The sequence below is a fragment of the Podarcis tiliguerta genome (assembly GCF_965153285.1).
Source record: "Podarcis tiliguerta genome assembly, chromosome: 10".
NCBI classification, from domain to species: domain Eukaryota; kingdom Metazoa; phylum Chordata; class Lepidosauria; order Squamata; family Lacertidae; genus Podarcis; species Podarcis tiliguerta.
In genome coordinates this window covers 47,806,265-47,827,131 of record NC_139543.1, presented here as the reverse complement: position 1 = coordinate 47,827,131, position 20,867 = coordinate 47,806,265, and the positions used below count along the sequence as shown (strand labels likewise).

The following is a 20,867-nucleotide window of genomic DNA, read 5'->3' as shown; positions in this document are numbered from 1 at the left end:
GTTTTTTACAATCAAAAGAAGCCGCTGTGTCAATGTTGTGGGTGAGCGTGGGGCGCCTGGGGACCTTCTATGCATACGAAGGGGTCGTGGTGGTGGAGACGACAACAGGACAGCAGCCCACGCCTCTCCACGCCGCCGTACTGGCAGCCGCCATCTTAAGCCTTTCCGCCTCCTGCATCTTTTCCGCTCCGTTCAAGGCTTTTGGCGCCAAAACCTTCTCCAACAGCGGCTTAGTCATTTCATTAAAGAAAAAAGCAGCCGAAGGGGCGTGGTCTCATTTCTCCTTCTTCCAATCGGCTTCGACGCCTACCGTAGGCGCTTCCTCGCGATCGGAGAAGGCGGGGTTAAGCTGCTTGCGTCTGAAACCAATCACGAAGCTCTTAGGCCCTTTGGCCCAATGGGAACGAGCGGTGCGTGACAATAGGCGGGTTACTTTTCTTTTGCCGCGAAAACGTCTGGCGTTCTCTTCGCGCCGAGGGGGCGGAAGTTTGTTTTTCCCGGGAATCGAGTTTGTGGCTGGAGAAGCAGGTGGGTGCCGTCGGGGTTTTCCAGCTCGGGAGGGGGAGGGGGAAGCGGCTCTCGACTGCTTGTTTGGGTGGGGGGCAAGTAAGTAGCTTTTACCACTGGGATGTCGGGTGCAAGGCCGGGGAAGTGGCCCCTCGCTCCCTAACCGTATTGTCTCCATATCCGGGACCTCTTGTCCTGTTGATGGCCTGGCAATGTCAGAATCTGTCTTTTTGAAAGAACACGCAAAAAATGAAAAGTGCAACTGACTGTTGCACCTTCGCTTTGTAATAATAATAATAATAATAATAATAATAAATTTTTATTTATACCCCGCCCTCCCCAGCCAAGGCCGGGCTCAGGGCGGCTAACAAGCAATAATAAAAACAAGTTGAATGAATACAACTTAAAAGCAAGATTAAAATACAACATTAAAATATTGAAACATTAAAATATTAAAATGCAGCTTCATCACAGGAGGAGAAAGGAAAAAGGAAAAAGAAAGAGGGGGAGGGAATCAAATTGTCTCCAAGCCAAAGACCAGGCGGAACAACTCTGTCTTACATGCCCTGCGGAAAGAAATCAGATCCTGCAGGGCCCTGGTCTCATGAGACAGAGCGTTCCACCAGGCCAGAGCCAGAATTGAAAAGGCCCTGGCTCTTGTACATGCTCAGATGCACCTTTTATCTTTCTGGGCACTCTGCTGTGGTTTGGATTAGGTCAGGGGTCAGCAAACCTTTTCAGCAGGGGGCCGGTCCACTGTCCCTCAGATCTTGTGGAGGGCCGGACTATATATGGAAAAAAACATGAACGAATTCCTATGCCCCACAAATAACCCAGAGATGCATTTTAAATAAAAGGGCACATTCTACTCATGTAAAAACAAGTTGATTCCCGGACTGTCCATAGGCCGGATTTAGAAGGCGATTGGGCTGGATCTGGCCCCTGGGCCTTAGTTTGCCTACCCATGGATTAGGTCTTAGATGCCAACCTGTGCCTGGTCTCTTTTCCCTTTTGTTCCTTTACAGAGCCTTCATTTTCTGTACAGGGAATCGTCATGTCTGGTTTTGATGACCCCGGCATCTTCTACAGTGACAGCTTCGGTGGGGACCCAGTAGCTGATGAGGGGCAAGTCCGAAAGTCCCAGCTGCAGAAACGTTTCAAGGAGTTTTTAAGACAGTATCGGGTTGGAACAGACCGGACTGGCTTCACCTTCAAATACAGGTGCCTTCTTCCATTTTTTTGTACCCATTTAACTTGAAGGCTAAAATGCTGCACAGTATCTACTTATCTCGGAGTAAACTCCCCTCTGAACTTAGTAGGACTTAACTCCTGAGTAGATAAGTGTAGCATTGTGCTTTTAATGTATTGTGCTTTGAATATATTACTGGTTTGGATTAGTATGGCTCTGTTTACTGTATTTATAGGCTGTCCTGTGGCAAAGTTCTCAGGGTCTTATGGCACCTTCATGACTAACAAAAATTAGGGTGGCATGAACCATCTGACAAATTATTGCAAGACTCTTGGATTGCTTTCACTGCAAGAGGCCAACATGGCTCCTACCCCTTTGCAAAGTTCTCAAGGCAGCTACCAATCAGGGGAAAAATAAGATTAAATGACAAAAACAAAGGAGCATGAACACAGTAGGATACTAGTGTGTATTAGGGTGTGAGGTTGTCACTTTTAAGTCCTGCCAAACTAAACTTGTTTTCTCTCTCTCCCCCCCCCCCCAAATCTCAAGAGATGAGCTTAAGCGGCATTACAACCTGGGGGAGTACTGGATTGAGGTGGAGATGGAGGACTTGGCAAGCTTTGATGAGGACCTGGCAGACTACCTGTTCAAGCAGCCTGCTGAGCACCTGCAGCTGGTATGTATGGGGCAAGGGTGAGAAGGGCTGGGAAACAGAAATAGTGGGTTGCAGTCAGATGAACATGGACAGCATTGATTTATTATTAGTTATTACATATTACATCCCACCTTTCCTCCAAGGAGACCAAGGTGGCATGCTTTATTCTCCCCTTCCCTTCTCCATATCATCCTCACAACAACCCTGTGAGGTTGGTTAGGCTGAGAGTTGAGTACTGGCCTGAGGTCACCCAGCGAGTCTCATAGCCAAGTAGGGATTTGAACCCTGGTCTCTCAGGTCCTAGTCTAACCACTACACCATACTGGCTTTCCCCAAGGGGGAGCTGAAACAAAATATTGCTGGCCTGTTATTCCCTACTCTGTTCCATTCTCCCCCCCCCCCCTTTTCTTTTTGCTCATTCAACCATCACTTAGCATGCTCAGTTCTTCTTTGGTAGTCTTGGGCTTTTTGCCCCTGCCCAATGTACTTCTGCTTAGCATGCTGATACCTCCCTCATATTTCTTAGCGGCTTCATTTCTGTTGACACTTACCACCTGAGCTTGCTAACAAAGGGAGCAATAGCCATCGGCTTCTCATGTTCTGAGCAGCAATGTTCTTTTTCTCAGCTAGAGGAAGCGGCAAAGGAGGTGGCTGATGAAATAACCCGCCCTCGTCCAACGGGAGAGGAGACTCTTCAAGACATTCAAGTCATGCTGAGGTCGGATGCCAATCCAGCCAATATCCGCAGTCTCAAGGTGAGCTGGGTGGATTCACTATGATAGACTGAAGAGGAGAAGCTACAGTAGAGCATTTAAATGTGGAGAAACCCTTTGGAAAAAACACATGGTCTTGCTCAATGCCTCATAGTGAGTCAGTAGAAGTGGGTGACAAGCATTAGTTTTGCAAAGCCAAAACCAATGTGGATCCCCTCTGCATCCATAAGCCTTGTGAACAAGGAAATGGTGGTAACCACCTATCATTTGCTTGACCCAGGAAGTTTGATGGTTGCCTCTCTGTGTGTGGGCAGGGAGACAACAATCCTTAAGTTCACATAGGAAGCTGCCCTTGGAAATTTTCATGCCTATGTCCAAATCTTCCACAATTTTCAGCTTTGAAAATAAAATCTTTGAAAAGCCATATTCTGTAGTCGAGTACGTTAGGCACATTGTGTACATTCATTAAATGTTTTGATTTGCATTCTTGGCTTTATTTCCCCATTTACCTACCTGCATTTAGAAACAGGAACACTTCAAGTTTTTAAAAACTGATTTTGTTAGGTACAGGGGAAGAGAAATTGGGATTTGTGGATTTATTGTATTTGGCTCTGAACACTTTGGAGTGCAATTTGCAGCTGTTTCCTTTGGAGCTCGTTCACAGCTGTGTTTCCCTCCTGCTTGCTTTGCAGTCGGAGCAGATGTCTCATCTGGTGAAGATCCCAGGAATCATCATTGCTGCAACTGCTGTGAGAGCCAAAGCCACCAGGATCACCATCCAGTGTCGCACATGCCGAAACATCATCCCCAACATCGCCTTGCGCCCTGGCCTGGAAGGATACGCTCTTCCTCGGAAATGCAGCACGTAAGGCTGAAAGTCCCTTTCCCTGTACATCTCTTCTCTTGTTTGTCTGCCCCATCTCACGTGCAAAATCCTCCTGCAGTGCAACCCTGCACACGCCCAGTCACATGTCTACAATTGCATTATTTAGAGCTTGCTTTCAGGACCCTGGAATTTAATGGACCTTACTGCCAAGAAACCAGGTATGAGTTTCTGCAGTCTTACAGAGCAATCTAAACTTGGCACTACCAAGGCTCTGCAGAGGCACAACCAGGCCACCCACAGCAGATGAAAAGTGGAGGGGACCAGGCAGATCAGCTGTGAGAGCAGCTCAGGATCTGGTGCATCTCAGTCTGGCCCAGCTGGTCGGGATACTTTTAGGCATCGGGCTGAGCCAGGAGATGCAAGCAAAGGGTTGCTTTCACTCAATACATGCATGCCCCAGGGGAGGGTTGGATTGCAGCCCCTGTCATTTGTTTTATGGCAGAGTATTATGGGGGACGCGGGTGGCGCTGTGGGTTAAAGCCTCAGTGCCTAGGGCTTGCTGATCGAAAGGTCGGCGGTTCGAATCCCCGCGGTGGGGTGCGCTCCCGCTGTTCGGTCCCAGCGCCTGCCAACCTAGCAGTTCGAAAGCACCCCTGGGTGCAAGTAGATAAATAGGGACCGCTTACTAGCGGGAAGGTAAACGGCGTTTCCGTGTGCGGCTCTGGCTCGCCAGAGCAGTGATGTCACGCTGGCCACGTGACCCGGAAGTGTCTTCGGACAGCGCTGGCCCCCGGCCTCTTTGAGTGAGATGGGCGCACAACCCTAGAGTCTGTCAAGACTGGCCCGTACGGGCAGGGGTACCTTTACCTTTACCTTATTATGTGTGTTTGCTCAGACGTTAATCACACTAAGTTTAATGGATCTTGGTTCAGATAAGTAGCCGTGTTGGTCTGACGCAGTCGAAATAAATAAAATAATGTCCAGTAGCACCTTAGAGACCAACTAAGTTTGTTCTGGGTGTAAGCTTTCATGTGTACATGAAAGCTTATACCCAGAACAAACTTAATAGGTGCTACTGGACATTTTATTATTATTTTAAATGGATCTTGTTCTCAAGAAGGCAGCCATAAGACTGTGACCTTAGTTTTGCTTAAGGTTTCTTGCCCTCTTCCTAAGATTTTTGATACCTCCTTCATGGGAAATGCAATTGTCCCATGTTCTCAGAAAGGACCTAAGAATTAAACAGAACCAGCATGGTGATCAGCAGCTTTTAATCAAGAGCAATTGGCTCACTTGGGGGCAGAAGTCCAGGGCCTCCAGATGAAGGAGGACTGGCTTACCTTACATTTTGAAGTTGATGGAAAGATGCACAGCACCCACCCGCATCAGTTGGTAATATCAGGCTGCTGAGCCCAGAGCCTAAAACTAACCTAATTGTACCACTGCAGAAGAGCAAGTAGCGTGTTGGGTCAATCAAATCCTTTTTACTCAGGTGTGGGGAACCTTTGGCCCTCCAGAGGCTGCTGAAATGCAATTTATATAAACCCTCAACAAGCACAACTGATGGCCAGAGGTGATGGGGGTTCTGGTTCAGCAACATCTGCAAAGGTTCCTCATGCCTGCTTTAGCTGACTACTATAGACTTTGGTTTACTTTTACTTTCCCCCCAGCAGTGTACAGGTAAAACAACCCTATATTTTTAGTGTGTACTCTGAAGGCTTTCCCTTAACACTTTTGTGAGTGGGGGGGTCAGGTGAATATATGGTCCCCACATGAAGCTGAGGTCTGTGGGTTCAGCAACCTTCCTTGGGCACAGTAGGTAATCTTGGGGCAAGTTTGGTGTCTCTTCATTCTATTAATCTGCAAAACAGGGATTTTCATGACTTAACAGGCTAGGTGTCTTGAAAGATGACTTCGGCAAAGATGATAAAAGCACACCACTCCTTCTAATGGAATCAGCAAAGGAAGAATGGATACAAAAACTTACAGAATATGCAGAAATGGCAAAACTCACTGGAAGAATAAGAACTCAAAAGAATTATTGAATATTTGCAGATGAATTTCGAACAGATAAAAACATTGGCAGGATTGTTGTAATAACCTGCAGTTTATACCGTATTTTTCACCCCATAGGGCACACCGGCCCATAGGGCGCACCTAGTTTGGGGGGAGGGAATAAAGGGAAAAAAAATATTTCCCCCCCAGGCGCGGGGCTGGGGCTTCAGCGCGCCCCGGGCTTTGGGCAGCAGGCTGCTATCCGCAATCCTAGGAAGCCCTGCGGGAACTCCCACAGGCTCCCCAGGCTTGCGGATAGCTGCGGATAGCCTGCATTCACCCCATAGGACGCACACACATTTCCCCTTCATTTTTGGAGGGGGGAAAGTGCGTACTATAGGGCGAAAAATACAGTATTTAAAGTAGATAATCAAATGAGCAAATTAAGTGAATTTGAATATGCAGAAAATATTTTTAAAATTAAGGATCCGCAGAAAGAGGGGAAAGGAAGTCAAACTTTGAAATGTTAAAATGATTGTAGAATTAATACAATGTATAAATTTGAAAAGTAGAAATAAAAACTCTAATGTACAATCTGTTCCCATCTTCCCTGCACCCATTTCCCCCCTCTCTCTTCCCTCCTCCCCTTTTCAGGGAACAGACAGGCCTAACAAAGTGCCCTTTGGACCCATACTTCATTGTTCCAGACAAGTGCAAATGTGTGGATTTCCAGACCCTGAAGCTCCAGGAGTCACCAGATGCTGTCCCCCATGGGGAGATGCCCAGGCACATGCAGCTCTACTGCGACAGGTGACGACTTCCATCAGCTGATTTAGACAGGGAACTTTGTTGCTAGGAAGAGGGGTTTATTTCTCGGTGGTAGAACAAACGCTTTGAAATCAAGAGTTCTCAGGTTCAGCCCCCTAGGCACCTCCAGGTAAAAGGTTCAGATAGCAGGTGATGGGGAAAGAGCCCTATCTGAAAGCCTGGAGAGCTGATGGAGTGTAGACCAGGGATGGCTAAGTTCTGGCCATCCAGATGTTGGACTACAACTCCCATCAAACCTGACTGGTTCCCATGCTGGCTGGGACTGATGAGAGTTTGTATCAAAAGCTGAGCCAGTCATTTTTATGAGGATTCTGCATTGTTTTATGGTATATGATGCTTTTTTTGTTGTAAATTTTGCTGTGTATTACCCTGGTATTTATATGAGGGATGGTCTAGAAATACTTCTAGAAATTTTAAATAAACAGTATCTCGCAGCGGCGCAGGTTCCTAATCCCTGGTGTAGGCAGTAATCTAGGTCAGGCATAGACAAACTCCGACCCTCCAGATATTTGGGACTACAGTTCCCATCATCTCTAGCTAACAGGACCAGTGGTCAGGGATGATGGGAATTGTAGTCCCAAACATCTGGAGGGCCGGAGTTCACCTGTGGCTGATCTAGGTGGACCAAATGATCTGATGCTGATGTAAGACAGCTGCCTATGCTGATCCTGTCATAAGAATGGCTACATCGAACATTTGAGTCGGTTGCAGTGTTCTCTGGCTCTACAAAATTGGATAAAAGAAGGTACCAGTGCTTTGACACCTTCTGTGTGCTTTTGGGGTATGGGTTGTTAGATAATGGTGGTTCCTGAAGACTTGAGAATGTAGGTGGGCCACAGGAATGGCCCTGTTGATACTTATTTAAAACTGCAGTCCTCCGCACACTTATCTGGGAGTAAGTTCCAGTGAACTCGCTGGGTCTTACTTCTGAGTAGGCATGAAATAAGACTGCACTATAAAGCTATTTAGCAAATTCGGAAGGAACCCAAAGACTTATTTTCTAGTCCAATTCCCAGCTGGTACACTGGGGTCAACCACCCACTGGCTGAATGATGCAGGAACACAGCGATTGCCATCTTGCTTAGGTACATGTATTGAAAACAATTACAACATTCTTGGCTTGTTGTTAACCACTGTGAGCATTCTAAAGATGTGCAATGAAAAAGCAACAAAAAAATACCTGATAGTACAGTGGTGCCTCGCAAGACGAAAAGAATCCGTTCCGTGAGTCTCTTCGTCTAGCGGTTTTTTCGTCTTGCGAAGCAAGCCCATTAGCGGATTAGCACTATTAGCGGTTTAGCGGCTATTAGCGGCTATTAAAGGCTTAAGGGATTAGCGGATTAGCTGCTAAAAGACTATTAGCAGCTTAGTGCCTTAGAAAAAGGGGGTGGGGAGCGAACCCCCCCCCCAGGAATCGCAAGACATTTTCGTCTTGCGAAGCAAGCCCATAGAGAAATTCGTCCTGCGAAGCACCTCCAAAACGGAAAACCCTTTCGTCTAGCGGGTTTTCCGTCTTGCGAGGCATTCGTCTTGTGGGGCACCACTGTAAATAAAATGACAAAATTTTGTCTCCTGGGCCAACTCTGCAATATTTGAGGCATGCGTACTTGGTAAGCTTTTTGTCATTCAAGAGGGGGGAAAAGCAATTTATAGTTCCACTTTTCTTTCCCTCCTTGCTTATGCTAATTGTTTTTCCAGATATTTATGTGACAAGGTGGTCCCTGGGAACAGAGTGACCATCATGGGCATCTACTCCATCAAGAAGTCTGGCCTCACAAAGAACAAGGGCCGGGACAATGTTGGTGTGGGCATACGAAGCTCTTACATCCGTGTGGTGGGAATCCAAGTGGACACTGAAGGCTCGGGTAAAGCTGCTTTTGGAAAACTTTGTTTCTGGTTCTTAATATTGTCCTGTGTATTTTGTATTCTTGTGAACTTGAACCACCTGCTCAGGAATGCTTTGTTTTGAATAGCAGTCCTTTGGTCTTGTGGCTGAGAGGCAACATAACCTCACGTTAACCCCAGGCAATTCCTGTCTCACTACTCAAACTCTGGCCCACTGTGCTAATTTCTTAATGTGGCACATAGAGGTCCTATTGATTTGATTTGTAAATTGACTGTCTGTGGGTATTAAATTATTTATTGGTAGAATAAACGGGAGCAGACATGTGTATGCCTAATTGAACACATCCATCTGTGGAACTGGCACTTTTAAAAGTGCCACATCATGTTCATTCTAAGGAGTCTGCCTTTTAGTGTGGCAACTCCTGCACTTCTGGAACTCCCTGCCGATTGACATTAAGTAGGTATCTTTGCAGTTCTCTTTCTGGGTCCTGCTAAAATCTTTTTTTGACTAGGCAAGCATAATCAAACGTGAAGTTACCATGTATCTTAATCTACTTTTTGCTTGCAATGTATACATTTAACTGAGGGTTTTATTTATGTTTTGATTTTTTTTTTAAAAAAAAGGCACTTCATTTTAGTCTTTGTCTTCCATTGACATTTTTAATGTGTATTTTAGATACAGTGGTACCTCAGGTTAAGTACTTAATTCGTTCTGGAGGTCCATTCTTAACCTGAAACTGTTCTTAACCTGAAGACCACTTTAGCTAATGGGGCCTCCCCCTGCCGCCGCGCAACTTCTGTTCTCATCCTGAAGCAAAGTTCTTAACCCGAGGTACTATTTCTGGGTTAGCAGAGTCTGTAACCTGAAGCGTATGTAACCCGAGGTACCACTGTACTTTGTAAACCACTTAGAGGTTTTATTTACAACTAAGCCGTATACAAATGTTGTTAAATAAATAAACCTTCTCCGCCCGTATTCTTCTGGGGATGTGTCCTCCCCTTTGTAAAATAGGGATGAAGTTCTTCTAAGTGTACAGAAAGAAATGGTAATGTTTGGGATGGGGAAAATATAAAAAATGGGGGCTACTGTGACATTGCAGTGAATGCTTAAAATAATTAAAATCGAGTGTCCTAAGTGTTTCTGTATTCTCTCCTCTAGGACGTAGTGTCAGTAGTTCTGTGACTCCTCAGGAAGAAGAGGACTTTCGACGACTCGCTTCCATGCCCAATATTTACGAGACGATTGCCAAGAGTATTGCTCCCTCCATCTATGGAAGCAGTGATATCAAGAAGGCTATTGCCTGCATGCTCTTTGGAGGCTCTCGGAAGAGGTATTGGCAATTGGCATGAAGGAAGAAGAGAACGGGAATACAGTTAGAAGAAAGTGTCCTTTCATGTCCCCCTCCTTCCATGTTGAAGGAGAGCAGCCCATTTAACAGTTGCATTTGTGTCCAGTGTGTGTCATGACTACAGTGGTACCTCAGGTTAAGAACTTAATTCGTACTGGAGGTCTGTTCTTAACCTGAAATTGTTCTTAACCTGAAGCATCACTTTAGCTAATGCGGCCTCCTGCTGCTGCACGGTTTCTGTTCTCATCCTGAAGCAAAGTTCTTAACCCAAGGTAATATTTCTGGGTTAGCGGAGTCTGTAACCTGAAGTGTATGTAACCCGAGGTACCAGAAGTATATTAAAATGAAATAAAGGCCATGTTGGTCACATGCCTTCTTCACTGAGGATGTCTCTAGTTGACCTGGGCAGTTCCAGGCTCACTTCTCAAAACCTCCACTCACTAACTTGGGACATAATGCATTAACAAGCCAATCAAAGGACAGCACGAGCATTTGTGGCCAATTTATTGCCAATAACTTGGTAAGGTGGAATGGAAGAAGCTGCCACTCCTTCCCAGTGGCCTTGAAGCTCTTGCCAGCTGCTTTTCGACAGGCTGGTTTGAAATACGTCAACTCTGTTCCTAATAGCAAACTTGGGTGGTGAATGCTGACAGGTGGAGCCAAAATGGGGCTACTAAGAAATGAGCTCACCTTCTCTCCTCCTCTCTCTGGCTTTACTCTACAGGCTTCCAGATGGGTTGACCCGCAGAGGAGATATTAATCTGCTCATGCTGGGAGACCCAGGCACAGCCAAGTCCCAGCTGCTGAAGTTCGTAGAAAGATGTTCACCCATTGGGGTAAGTGTCCTGCATATTGCCTCTTTGGGATTAAAAATAGAAAAATCTGTACTGCTTTATTGCACCAAAAAGAAATAGCCATACAATGCATCAGAACTGCCCAACTAAATTCACAAGAATATAACCTATGGATATATCAAAAATGCATTCAAACTGATCTTTGATGGGCGTGGGTTACTGCTGTCAGTAATCTCTGCTCTGCAGACCTCGTTTGGATTGTTGCAATACACTCTATGCAGGCTGCCCTTGAAAACAGAAGCTATAGCAAGTGCAGAATATGGCTGCCAGGTTTATTAACTGGGGAAGTTATATGGGATCATGGATCACCTATCTTAATAGTTGTACACCAGCTGCCTGTATGCTACTGGGCTTGATTATAAAGCCTTGTACAGCCTAGAGCCCAAATATCTGCAGATGAACCTTCCTGACCCCATAATAGACAATTCAGAAATTTCATTGGGGGTGGGGGCTTTCCTAGCAGTTCCTGCCAGGATTCGGAGTGGGGTGTACATAGAAGGCCCATCTCCATGATAAGGCCTTGACTCAGGATGATCTCCCCCTTTGAGATGTATCTGTTTCCCACATTATTGGGTTACACCATAAACTGACTGGGCTGCAGAGTGTATACATCTGACATGCATCTCTCTCTCTCTCTCTCTCTCTCTCCCTCTCTCTCTCTGTTCCTCTTTCAGGTGTACACCTCTGGGAAAGGCAGCAGTGCAGCTGGCCTGACAGCTTCTGTGATCAGAGACCCATCTTCACGGAGTTTCTTCATGGAAGGAGGAGCCATGGTGCTGGCTGATGGGGGAGTGGTTTGCATTGATGAGTTTGACAAGGTACGAATGGGAAGTGCCAGCAAAATTCTGCGTTACCATATGTTCAATGGTTGAAGCAGGTCTCCTAGTACACCAGCTTTCTCCAACGTAGAGCCTTCCAGATGCTGCGGATCACATCTCCCATAATCTCTGGCGGTTGAACGTGTTGGTTGGGGCTGATGGGAATTTTAGTCCAAAGCAACCAACAGCTGGTTAGCTTTGGGGATGCCACAAGAAGATGAGGTCAAGACAGTGTATTAATATATATTAAGTAATGCATAATATAAGCAGATGCTAGAAGGCCAACTGGCCCTAAAAAACCCCCACCCATTAGGACTGGGGGCAAATGGTTACAATCCTGAGGTAAAAGTTGTTCAAAATGTTGATCGTATGCTGCCTAGATTCATTTGTTACATGAAAGGTTTACATTCTGAAGTTTAAAAGTCGGTAGTTTGCCTCCAGCCACTAGTTAATGGATAAATAAAAATATTGTAGTGCAGCCCCCAGGGAGGGGGAGATGGGGTAGCATCTTTCATCAGTTGCCCATGCCTGAAAGAGCAGGAAATAGTGGAGATCAGGCATGGCCAAACTCGGCCCACCAGCTGTTTCGGGACTACAACTCCCATCATCCCTAGCTAACAGGACCAGTGGTCAGGAATGATGGGAATTGTAGTCCCAAAACAGCTGGAGGGCCAAGTTTGACCATGCCTGGTGTAGACTGTTTGATGCTCTCTTCCATTTCTATGAGAAACCTGACTCTATAATTTTTCTGGATTCTGTTTCTCCTCTCTCCTCCCACCCTCCCCACTCCCCTTTTTTTGTTTCTATAGATGCGTGAGGATGACAGAGTGGCTATCCATGAAGCGATGGAGCAGCAAACCATCTCCATTGCCAAGGTGAGCTCCGTTGCCGAGGCAGCACCAACCTTTTAGGCATGGTGTCCCACCTGCTTGCTTTAAGTATCTTCAACCTGTGAGTCTTATGCTTAAACTTGGATCTCTTATTGGGCTTTTAAATGGTAAGGACCCAATGAAGCGGGGTTAATTTCTTCCCACTGGCATGCAAAAGGAAAAACAGCTGATGAGTTTCCAAAGTGGCTTTGAGCATTAACCTTCACCCTATGGGCCTGGTCTGCATTCAGCACTTGCACTCAGGTTGACGTGCCCATTGATTTTGCATTATTTACTGTCATGCTTCGGATTCTTGCTGACGTGACTTTTTTTTCCTTTTCGCCTCGGTTTCGCTCAAACAGGCCGGTATCACAACCACCCTCAACTCGCGCTGCTCCGTGTTGGCAGCTGCCAACTCTGTCTTCGGTCGCTGGGATGAAACTAAAGGCGAGGACAACATAGACTTCATGCCCACCATCCTTTCCCGATTTGACATGATCTTCATTGTCAAGGATGAGCACAATGAGGAAAGAGATATGGTAGGTGGGCTGAGTAGCTCTGTGTACAGGGAAGGCACTGTAGGGCTGCCTGCTGGGGAGACCAACTACCTCGTGATAGCAGAAGAGGGACTGTATCTTCAGACATGACCCTGCTTTTCATGCATTTGGCATGGCAGAGCACTTCTGGAGGATGGAATAGGCCCTTGACCCCAACACTGTATGTTTTCTGATCGGCTTGCCCTCCTAGGTAGCATAACATCCTTGATAGGATTTAGCATTTCCCCAGGCTGGGAAGCTGAAATCCAAAGGCCAGTCTGAACAAATCTTGTGCTCCAAGTCCCATATCTGCCCCAGAATGCTTTGCTGCTCAATGAGGCCACACAACCTCTCAGCCTCTGGCATGGGAATATTGTGCAGTCTGCCTGCACAAGATGATTTTATTTGCAAGGCTGCAGAGCACGCTGTAAACTGATAGATTATAACTGAGGACTAAGGCAGGGCAGAGCCATTATTAGCGCCTAGCCTGCACTTGTTTAAATGAATTCTTTGCCGGCCATATGTTTCCTGCATGTTGAAAAGACTCCTGTTTGGTGTGCTTCGTGCTTCCAACCCCTCCTACTCTGGTGCTGTATCCACAGATACTGGCCAAGCACGTGATGTCTCTGCATGTGAGTGCTCTGACCCAGACCCAAGCTGTGGAGGGGGAGATTGAGCTGAACAAACTGAAGAAGCTGATCGCCTACTGCCGAGCGTGAGTCAATTGAGAAATTGTCGCACCGTCATCTGGGAAGGATGGCAAGCGCTTCTAAACAAGCTGTATGGTGGGCTGAGACAAAGCTAGTGCCCCTTTCTTGCTCTCCGTGCCCCCTTTAACCAAAAGCAGCCTGAATAGTTGTGAATGTCACAATGCTAAAAAGCCTTGTCCACCTTAGCTTTTAAGCCAGAGTGGCTGGGGAAACTCAGCCAGATGGGCAGGGTATAAATAATGAATTATTATTATTATTATTATTATTATTATTATTATTATTATTAAAGTTCAGAGTGAATTGTTTTGTTGCTCTAAAGCAAATGGAGGGGTGCCATTGAACAAATATTGATACCACCACAGTCCCCCATTCCATATATACACATACTCTCTCTCTCTCTCTCTCTCGCTCTCTCTCTCTCTCTCTCACACACACACACACACACACACACACACACACATTTTTATTGGCTTTTTAATATATCATTTTCAACGATCATTAAACATAACTTCTTATCTTATACAATATTTTAGACCTCTGTCAACCACCTCTGATGATTTTCCGTTCGTTATCGCTTATTCTGCATTTCTTAATTTCTCTATTACAGTGGTGCCTCGCAAGACGAAATTAATCCGTTCCGCGAGTCTCTTCGTCTAGCGGTTTTTTCGTCTTGTGAAGCAACCCTATTAGCGGATTAGCGCTATTAGCCGTTTAGCGGCTATTAAAGGCTTAAGGGATTAGCGGATTAGCTGCTAAAAGGCTATTAGCAGCTTAGCGCCTTAGAAAAAGGGGGTGGGGAGCGAAAAAAACCCTCAAGAATCGCAAGACATTTTCGTCTTGCGAAGCAAGCCCATAGAGAAATTCGAAGCACCTCTGAAAACGGAAAACCCTTTCGTCTAGCGGGTTTTCCGTCTTGCGAGGCATTCGTCTTGCGGGGCACCACTGTACTCTTAATTATCATTAACTAATAATTCTCTTCATAGTCTTTCTTGCAAAATTTCAAATAGTCCTCCTTACAGAACTTCTTGCAGTCCTACTAGCGTAATCTGTTCATTACAATTGCTTTTCAAATAGTTCATATATTTACCACTGTCCCCCATTCCTAACCCTCCCAACATTTTCACTGTCATTCCTCATCACACTGCATACTACTGTCAAGGGCCATATCCCACAAACCACAAGGCCAAGTCTCCCAGAACTATGTGAAGGCATCTTGCTCCAGTATAACCTTTATAACTTCCCATTCAAACTTCAGTGTCTGGAATTTGGGCTTCCGCTTAGCTGTTTTGGGTAGTGCTTCTGAGTTTAATGACAGTGCTGAGACATTGGAGATGCTGTGGGGAAAGCTGGATTAGATCTCCAAAAATCTGCTCTCAAAAGTATAAAGCTGTTTCTGGCTCGGGGTTTGAATGGGATGGAGACTCTTCCAGATGGGTGAGACTGGGGAAGATCTGTGGCAGAGCCAGCTGGGTAGGGAAGCCTCTGGTAGACTTGTGCGAGTTTGGTGCTCCCTCTGATTTATTAAGCCCTGCAATGTCCTCTGCAGGAAGTGCGGCCCTCGTCTTTCTGCAGAGGCCGCAGAGAAGCTGAAGAACCGCTACATCCTCATGCGCAGCGGAGCCCGCCAGCACGAGAGGGAAAGTGACCGTCGATCCAGCATTCCCATTACGGTCAGGTGAGGTGGCAGCAGGTGTCTGTGAGGGATGGGGAGGAATGTAAAGGACGGTGCCTAGGAGGATGGCCTAGGAGGCCTCTTGTTTTTGGCATGCTGCCTCGCGTGAGGCCAAGGCAGATGCACAGTTGAGACAAGATGGTCAGATCTTTCTCGGAGAAGTTGCGTTGGATGACGGATGTGTGTCCTCCTGCTGCCTGCTTGGATCGAGTGGGGGCACAGATGCTGGATGAAGGTTCTCTTCAGGAATCTTGCCTGACTGGATGGGCTTGGCCTGGGCCATGAAATGGGACTGTGTGCTGATGAGAAGGGAGACTTGGCTATGTGAGGCTTTGTTCTCTGCCTGGCCTAGTTTTTGCTGAGATGGCACTGTTGCACCTCTCCAGACCTCAAGGGTAGAAAGAGTTTCATGACTGAATGTTCTTGGCACAGACATGGGAAACCTGTAGCCTTCCCATACATTGCTGCGTTAACTGCTCCCATAGTCTCTTGACCAGTTGCAGTGCAGATCCTCTACAATTAAATAAATAAATAAATCCCCTGCACATAGAAATCTGTATCTCAATGGAAAGCATAGGTTTGGGTCCCTTCTTCCTTGTCCTGCTTTATTTTCCTACTTTGTATAGATGTTCATTCTGTGTTGAAGTGCAACATGTCTAAGCTTAAGGGCAATTTCTACCTGCTATTAACAATTGCAATTTCTAGCAAGTGTTTCTCAGCATTTGATTTGAGGTTTTGCCTCCGTACGTTTCCAGTTCCCTTGCTGCGATAACCTTCATTTCTTTCCCCTTCGAGATATATACAGTGGTACCTTGGAAGTCGAATGGAATCCATTCTGGAAGTCTGTTTGACTTCAAAAATGTTTGGAAGCCGCAAAAGTCACGTTGGACGTTTGGGTTTCAAAAAACGTTCGCAAACCGGAACCACTCACTTCCGGGTTTGCGGCATTCGGGAGCCAAAACGTTCAATTCGCCAGGTGTTCGGGATCCAAGGTACGACTGTATATGATGTTTCATTTCTGCCATGCAGGCAGCTGGAGGCCGTTGTGCGGATTGCAGAGTCCCTCAGCAAGATGAAGCTCCAGCCTTTTGCCACAGACGCAGACGTCGAGGAAGCCCTGCGTCTCTTCCAGGTGTCTACACTCGATGCTGCCATGTCGGGCAGCCTCTCAGGTGAGACAACAAAACGGCAGCACACTTGCACAGCACCCGTGTCCTCTGGAAGTGTTTGGGTATACATAGTCTTGTTGGAAAGATACAAAATGTGCTCTTTCCAGTGGAAAAGGCAGTCAATAGCCTGTGCCATTGATTTACAAGGTGGGTCTAGGCCAGGCCACTTTCCCTTTTGGACGGCGTTCCAGAGGCCACAGGCCAGTAGGGTTTCAGGCAGGGGACATTCCCAGCCTTATTTGGAGATGCTGAGGATTGAACCTGGTATGTTTTGCATGTAGATGCACTATACCCCTAATCCACCCATCCCATTGTACTGTGTTAACTAGGTGGTTCAGTGGTGCCCACATATTTTTGCATTTAAGCTTCTGTAAAGAGAACTGCAGGGACGCGGGTGGCGCTGTGGTCTAAACCAAAGAGCCTAGGGCTTGCCAATCAGAAGGTTCGGCGGTTCGAATCCCCGCAGTGGGGTGAGCTCCTGTTGCTCGGTCCCTGCTCCTGCCAACCTAGCAGTTTGAAAGCACATCAAGTGCAAGTAGATACATAGGTACCACTCTGGCGGGAAGGTAAATGGTGTTTCTGTGCACTGCTCTGGTTCGCCAGAAGCGGCTTAGTCATGCTGACCACATGACACAGAAGCTGTTGGCAGACAAATGCTGGCTCCCTCGGCCTATAGAGCAAGATGAGCGTGCAACCCTAGAGTCATCTGCGATTCTTTAAAGAGAACTGCATTTAAATCTCTTTTCTAGGCGTGGAGGGTTTCACTACCCAGGAGGACCAGGAGATGTTGTCACGTATTGAAAAGCAGCTCAAGCGTCGCTTTGCCATTGGCTCCCAAGTCTCCGAACACAGCATCATCCAGGATTTCGTGAAGCAAGTGAGTTCAGTGGGTCAGGCAATTCATGGCAAGCTTGGGAGAGGCTGGCGGAATTTGCGACCTACGAAGCCACACACGACCTGCCAAACACTGATAATCCGTCTCTGTTTGTGGTCCTTCAAAGGCAGTAACAAAATTTTTAAGAGGCTTACACAAGCCAAGGGTTGCAGTATCATGAGATGCTATCCACCCCTGGTGTGCGCTTCAGAAATTTGGCTTTGTTGAGGTTACAGGTTGCGCAGGCCTGAGCTAGAGCCCTTCTGGATTACTACTTCCATTGAAGAGAAACTTTTGTACTGCTCTTAATGGTTTTACAGTGCTATACAACTGCCCTGGTATTTTATGAGAGGATATTTATATTCTATAAATAGAAATAAGTACACACACCTGATCTCCTTACCCACATTTGTTGAAGAGCAACAAACGGGGGGATATTTATTTTAAAAACAAACACTTCTAGCTGCTTTCACGATTTCTTCATGAAGCTGAAAGATCTGAAATACCTGTTTTCTGAAACAATAACACTTCACACTCAAGCTTTTTCTACCTGACCTACCCACCTGCTTGAGGTTTACTATAACCAAGCCTAGAATTGACTCCCTATTTTTTGTTAACACAAGACATTTAACACACTTAACATAGTTGAGGGCTCTTCACTCGCTCCTGTTATGCTCGTGCCCTGCTTGTGAGATTCCCAGAGGAATCTGATTGGCCGCTAAGAGAACAAGACGTTGAATTAAATCAGCCTGATCCAAAAGCTTTTCTTAAGTTCTCACCTTGCTTCCGACGCTGCAAGTCATCTCTGAAGCAGGTTAAGAGGGTCTGTTCACTTCATCTCCATGGGAACAAGCCAACATTTCTCCTTTTGGAAGCCAGAGTTCCCACACCCCCTAAACAGATTGCATGATGTCTACTTGCAGGCTCACAATGCCATGTATCATTGCCCAGTAAGGAAAGGTTCTGGAAAAGCTGCTATGGCACCCATGGAGGCCATAGGGCAGCTTTTTCATGAGCTGTTCACCCACAGCAAGCCCTGGGGTGAGGTTGAACAGCTGGCCACACTCGCCATTTTGATTTGGCTCTGAGCATGCCATCTTCGGCAAGCTGTTGGGGATAATGCTCTGAAGGACAAACAAGGGATGCAATTCTGCTTCTGAAGTAAAGCAGAGGTAGCCCTATAAACTGCCTGCATAGGAGACCAACTAGGAAGCGCATGAAGGGGCTCTGTGCTCTTTTGAAGGAAGGAAGAGGGGGAATAAGGCATGACTGTCCCCACACGAGGATGTGGCTTCTGTGTGCAAGAAAGCTGTAGAGCTATCGCTGGAGCCCTGCTTCTTGTTATTCATGATGCAGCCACGCACATCTACCACTGCCCCATCCAGCTCTGATCCTTCTCTGATCTCTCAAGTTACTTGAGCTGGATGGACCACACTGGGAATGACCATAGACCCATAATACATAAATAGCACAGAGTGGAAATGAAAAGAAGCAGCAGCATTTGACCTTCTCTGCCTCACCCACCCCACTTTTCCCTTCAAACCCTTCAAACTGTGTTCTTGTTGCATCTCAGAAGCAAAGCTTCTCTGCTAGAGCAGACACTAATCTAGACACCCTGCATGATAAATTTACCCAGGAGCTGGCTTCGTAACTCACTCAACATCCCCACCTCCAGCCCAGTTCAGCGATTGTTCTTCAGCTTGGGTCCAGTCTACCTGCGACATCTCCTCATTCCATATACGTCCACCTGACTGCTTTGACCTATGGAACTGGTGCTGTCACAGGTTCCACTCTCGCCATATTTGTAAGTACAGTGGTACCTTCGTTCTCGAACTTGATCCATTCCGGGAGTCCGTTCGACTCCCAGAACGGTTCGAAAACCAAGGCACGGCTTCCGATTGGCTATAGGAGCTTCCTGCACTCAAGAGGAAGCTGCATTGGATGTTCGGTTTCCAAAAAACAAACCGGAACACTTACATTCGGGTTTGCAGCATTCGGGAGCCAATTTGTTTGGGAGCCAAGCCATTCAAGTACCAAGGTGCCACTGTAATTGATATTTTAGTGTGGCAGCCCTTACACTTTGGAACTCCCTGCCTGTTGACATCAGACAGGTGCCTTCACTGTGTGCTTTTTGGCGCCCACTATAGGCAAGCGTGGGACGCGGGTGGCGCTGTGGGCTAAAGCCTCAGCGCCTAGGGCTTACCGATCGAAAGGTTGGCGGTTCGAATCCCCGCGGCGGGGTGCGCTCCCGCTGTTCGGTCCCAGCGCCTGCCAACCTAGCAGTTCGAAAGCACCCCCGGGTGCAAGTAGATAAATAGGGACCGCTTACTAGCGGGAAGGTAAACGGCGTTTCCGTGTGCGGCTCTGGCTCGCCAGAGCAGCGATGTCACACTGGCCACGTGACCCGGAAGTGTCTTCGGACAGCGCTGGCCCTTGGCCTCTTTGAGTGAGATGGGTGCACAACCCTAGAGTCTGTCAAGACTGGCCCGTACGGGCAGGGGTACCTTTACCTTTTATAGGCAAGCGTATGCAGACATGTAGAATATTGACATGTGGTTTTTTAAAAAAATTTAAAATCCTACAATAGATTTTAAATAGTTCTTTTTAAAATTTATTTATAATTTCATTGTTTCCTCCTTTTCGTAAAACACTTTGAAGGTGGTGAGTTTTTAAAAAAAACAACTGAGCGGCATATTCATTTTGCAAATAAAATAAACAGTGGGCCTCACGGACTCTCTTCCTGCTCTCTCGCCTCCTTCCCAGAAATACCCTGAGCATGCCATCTACAAAGTGCTGCAACTCATGATGCGCCGTGGCGAGATCCAGCATCGCATGCAGCGCAAGGTCCTCTACCGCATCAAGTAGAACGCCACTTCCTTCCGTGAGCTTCAGGAGCAGATTGGCTCTCCCCACACTTGGCACAAAAGTTCTGCGAGTCCCCTCAGGCTGTTTGCTTCCTGTCCCCACCACAGAGGTCCTTCAGAGACTGGCCCATCTATGTCTTGCGGATGGAAACTCTTCGTGGCACAGAGGCTGATAAGAAGAGCGGCTGCTGCTGTTGTTATTTTGTTCCAGCTTTCCCATTAAAGTGTCGCCTTGATGTTTTGCTAGAACATCAAAAGCTTTTTAGCTGCATTAAAACTTAATAAATGAAATATAGTCGTGTTTGTTGCGGGCGTGTGAGTGTTTGGTGGGCTGCCCGGCATACATGCAAGAGGGTCACCTTCCCAGCTTGTTTCTGCTGAATCCCGTTCACACAAGGCCTGGAAGCTTAGTCCAGGAAATCAATACCACAATCTGAAGTGAGCCACATTGCATGGTGATCTCAAGTGGGCCTGCATTGAGGTTGCTGAGACAGCTCCGGGAGCGAAGCGTTTGCAGAAAATAAAAATCCTTCCCTTGAGTGTTCGTTCCAAGGCATGTTTATGCCACCTGATTCTTGTGCACAGCGGTGACAC

The 20,867-nt window shown here is 46.7% G+C and overlaps 1 protein-coding gene across 2 annotated transcripts; it reads left to right on the top strand.

Annotated features, from left to right (window-relative positions):
• The first annotated feature begins 432 nt into the window (after positions 1 to 432).
• Positions 433 to 20,574, top strand: MCM5 (minichromosome maintenance complex component 5). 2 transcript variants are annotated; one of them, XM_083401119.1, is made up of 17 exons: positions 433 to 528; positions 1,553 to 1,728; positions 2,246 to 2,372; positions 2,978 to 3,106; positions 3,757 to 3,929; positions 6,540 to 6,695; positions 8,412 to 8,578; positions 9,718 to 9,889; positions 10,632 to 10,743; positions 11,436 to 11,579; positions 12,389 to 12,454; positions 12,811 to 12,987; positions 13,587 to 13,699; positions 15,241 to 15,369; positions 16,396 to 16,538; positions 17,285 to 17,412; positions 20,173 to 20,574. In XM_083401119.1, the coding sequence occupies exons 2-17, from the start codon at positions 1,562 to 1,564 to the stop codon at positions 20,272 to 20,274; spliced, it is 2,205 nt and encodes a 734-aa protein (XP_083257245.1). In that variant the 5' UTR covers positions 433 to 528; positions 1,553 to 1,561; the 3' UTR covers positions 20,275 to 20,574. The 2 variants fall into 2 exon arrangements, with proteins under 2 accessions (XP_083257245.1, XP_083257244.1); XM_083401118.1 differs by having other exon boundaries at positions 439 to 528; positions 1,533 to 1,728.
• Positions 20,575 to 20,867: the final 293 nt, after the last annotated feature.

What these genes read in the sequence shown, in the direction of transcription:
- MCM5 (XM_083401119.1), top strand. Translation starts at nt 1,562, where the DNA reads ATGTCTGGTTTTGATGACCCCGGCATCTTCTACAGTGACAGCTTCGGT. An exon ending in ACAATGAGGAAAGAGATATG is followed by an intron (nt 12,988 to 13,586) that starts GTAGGTGGGCTG and finishes CTGTATCCACAG; the next exon opens with ATACTGGCCAAGCACGTGAT. An exon ending in TCCAGGATTTCGTGAAGCAA is followed by an intron (nt 17,413 to 20,172) that starts GTGAGTTCAGTG and finishes CCTCCTTCCCAG; the next exon opens with AAATACCCTGAGCATGCCAT.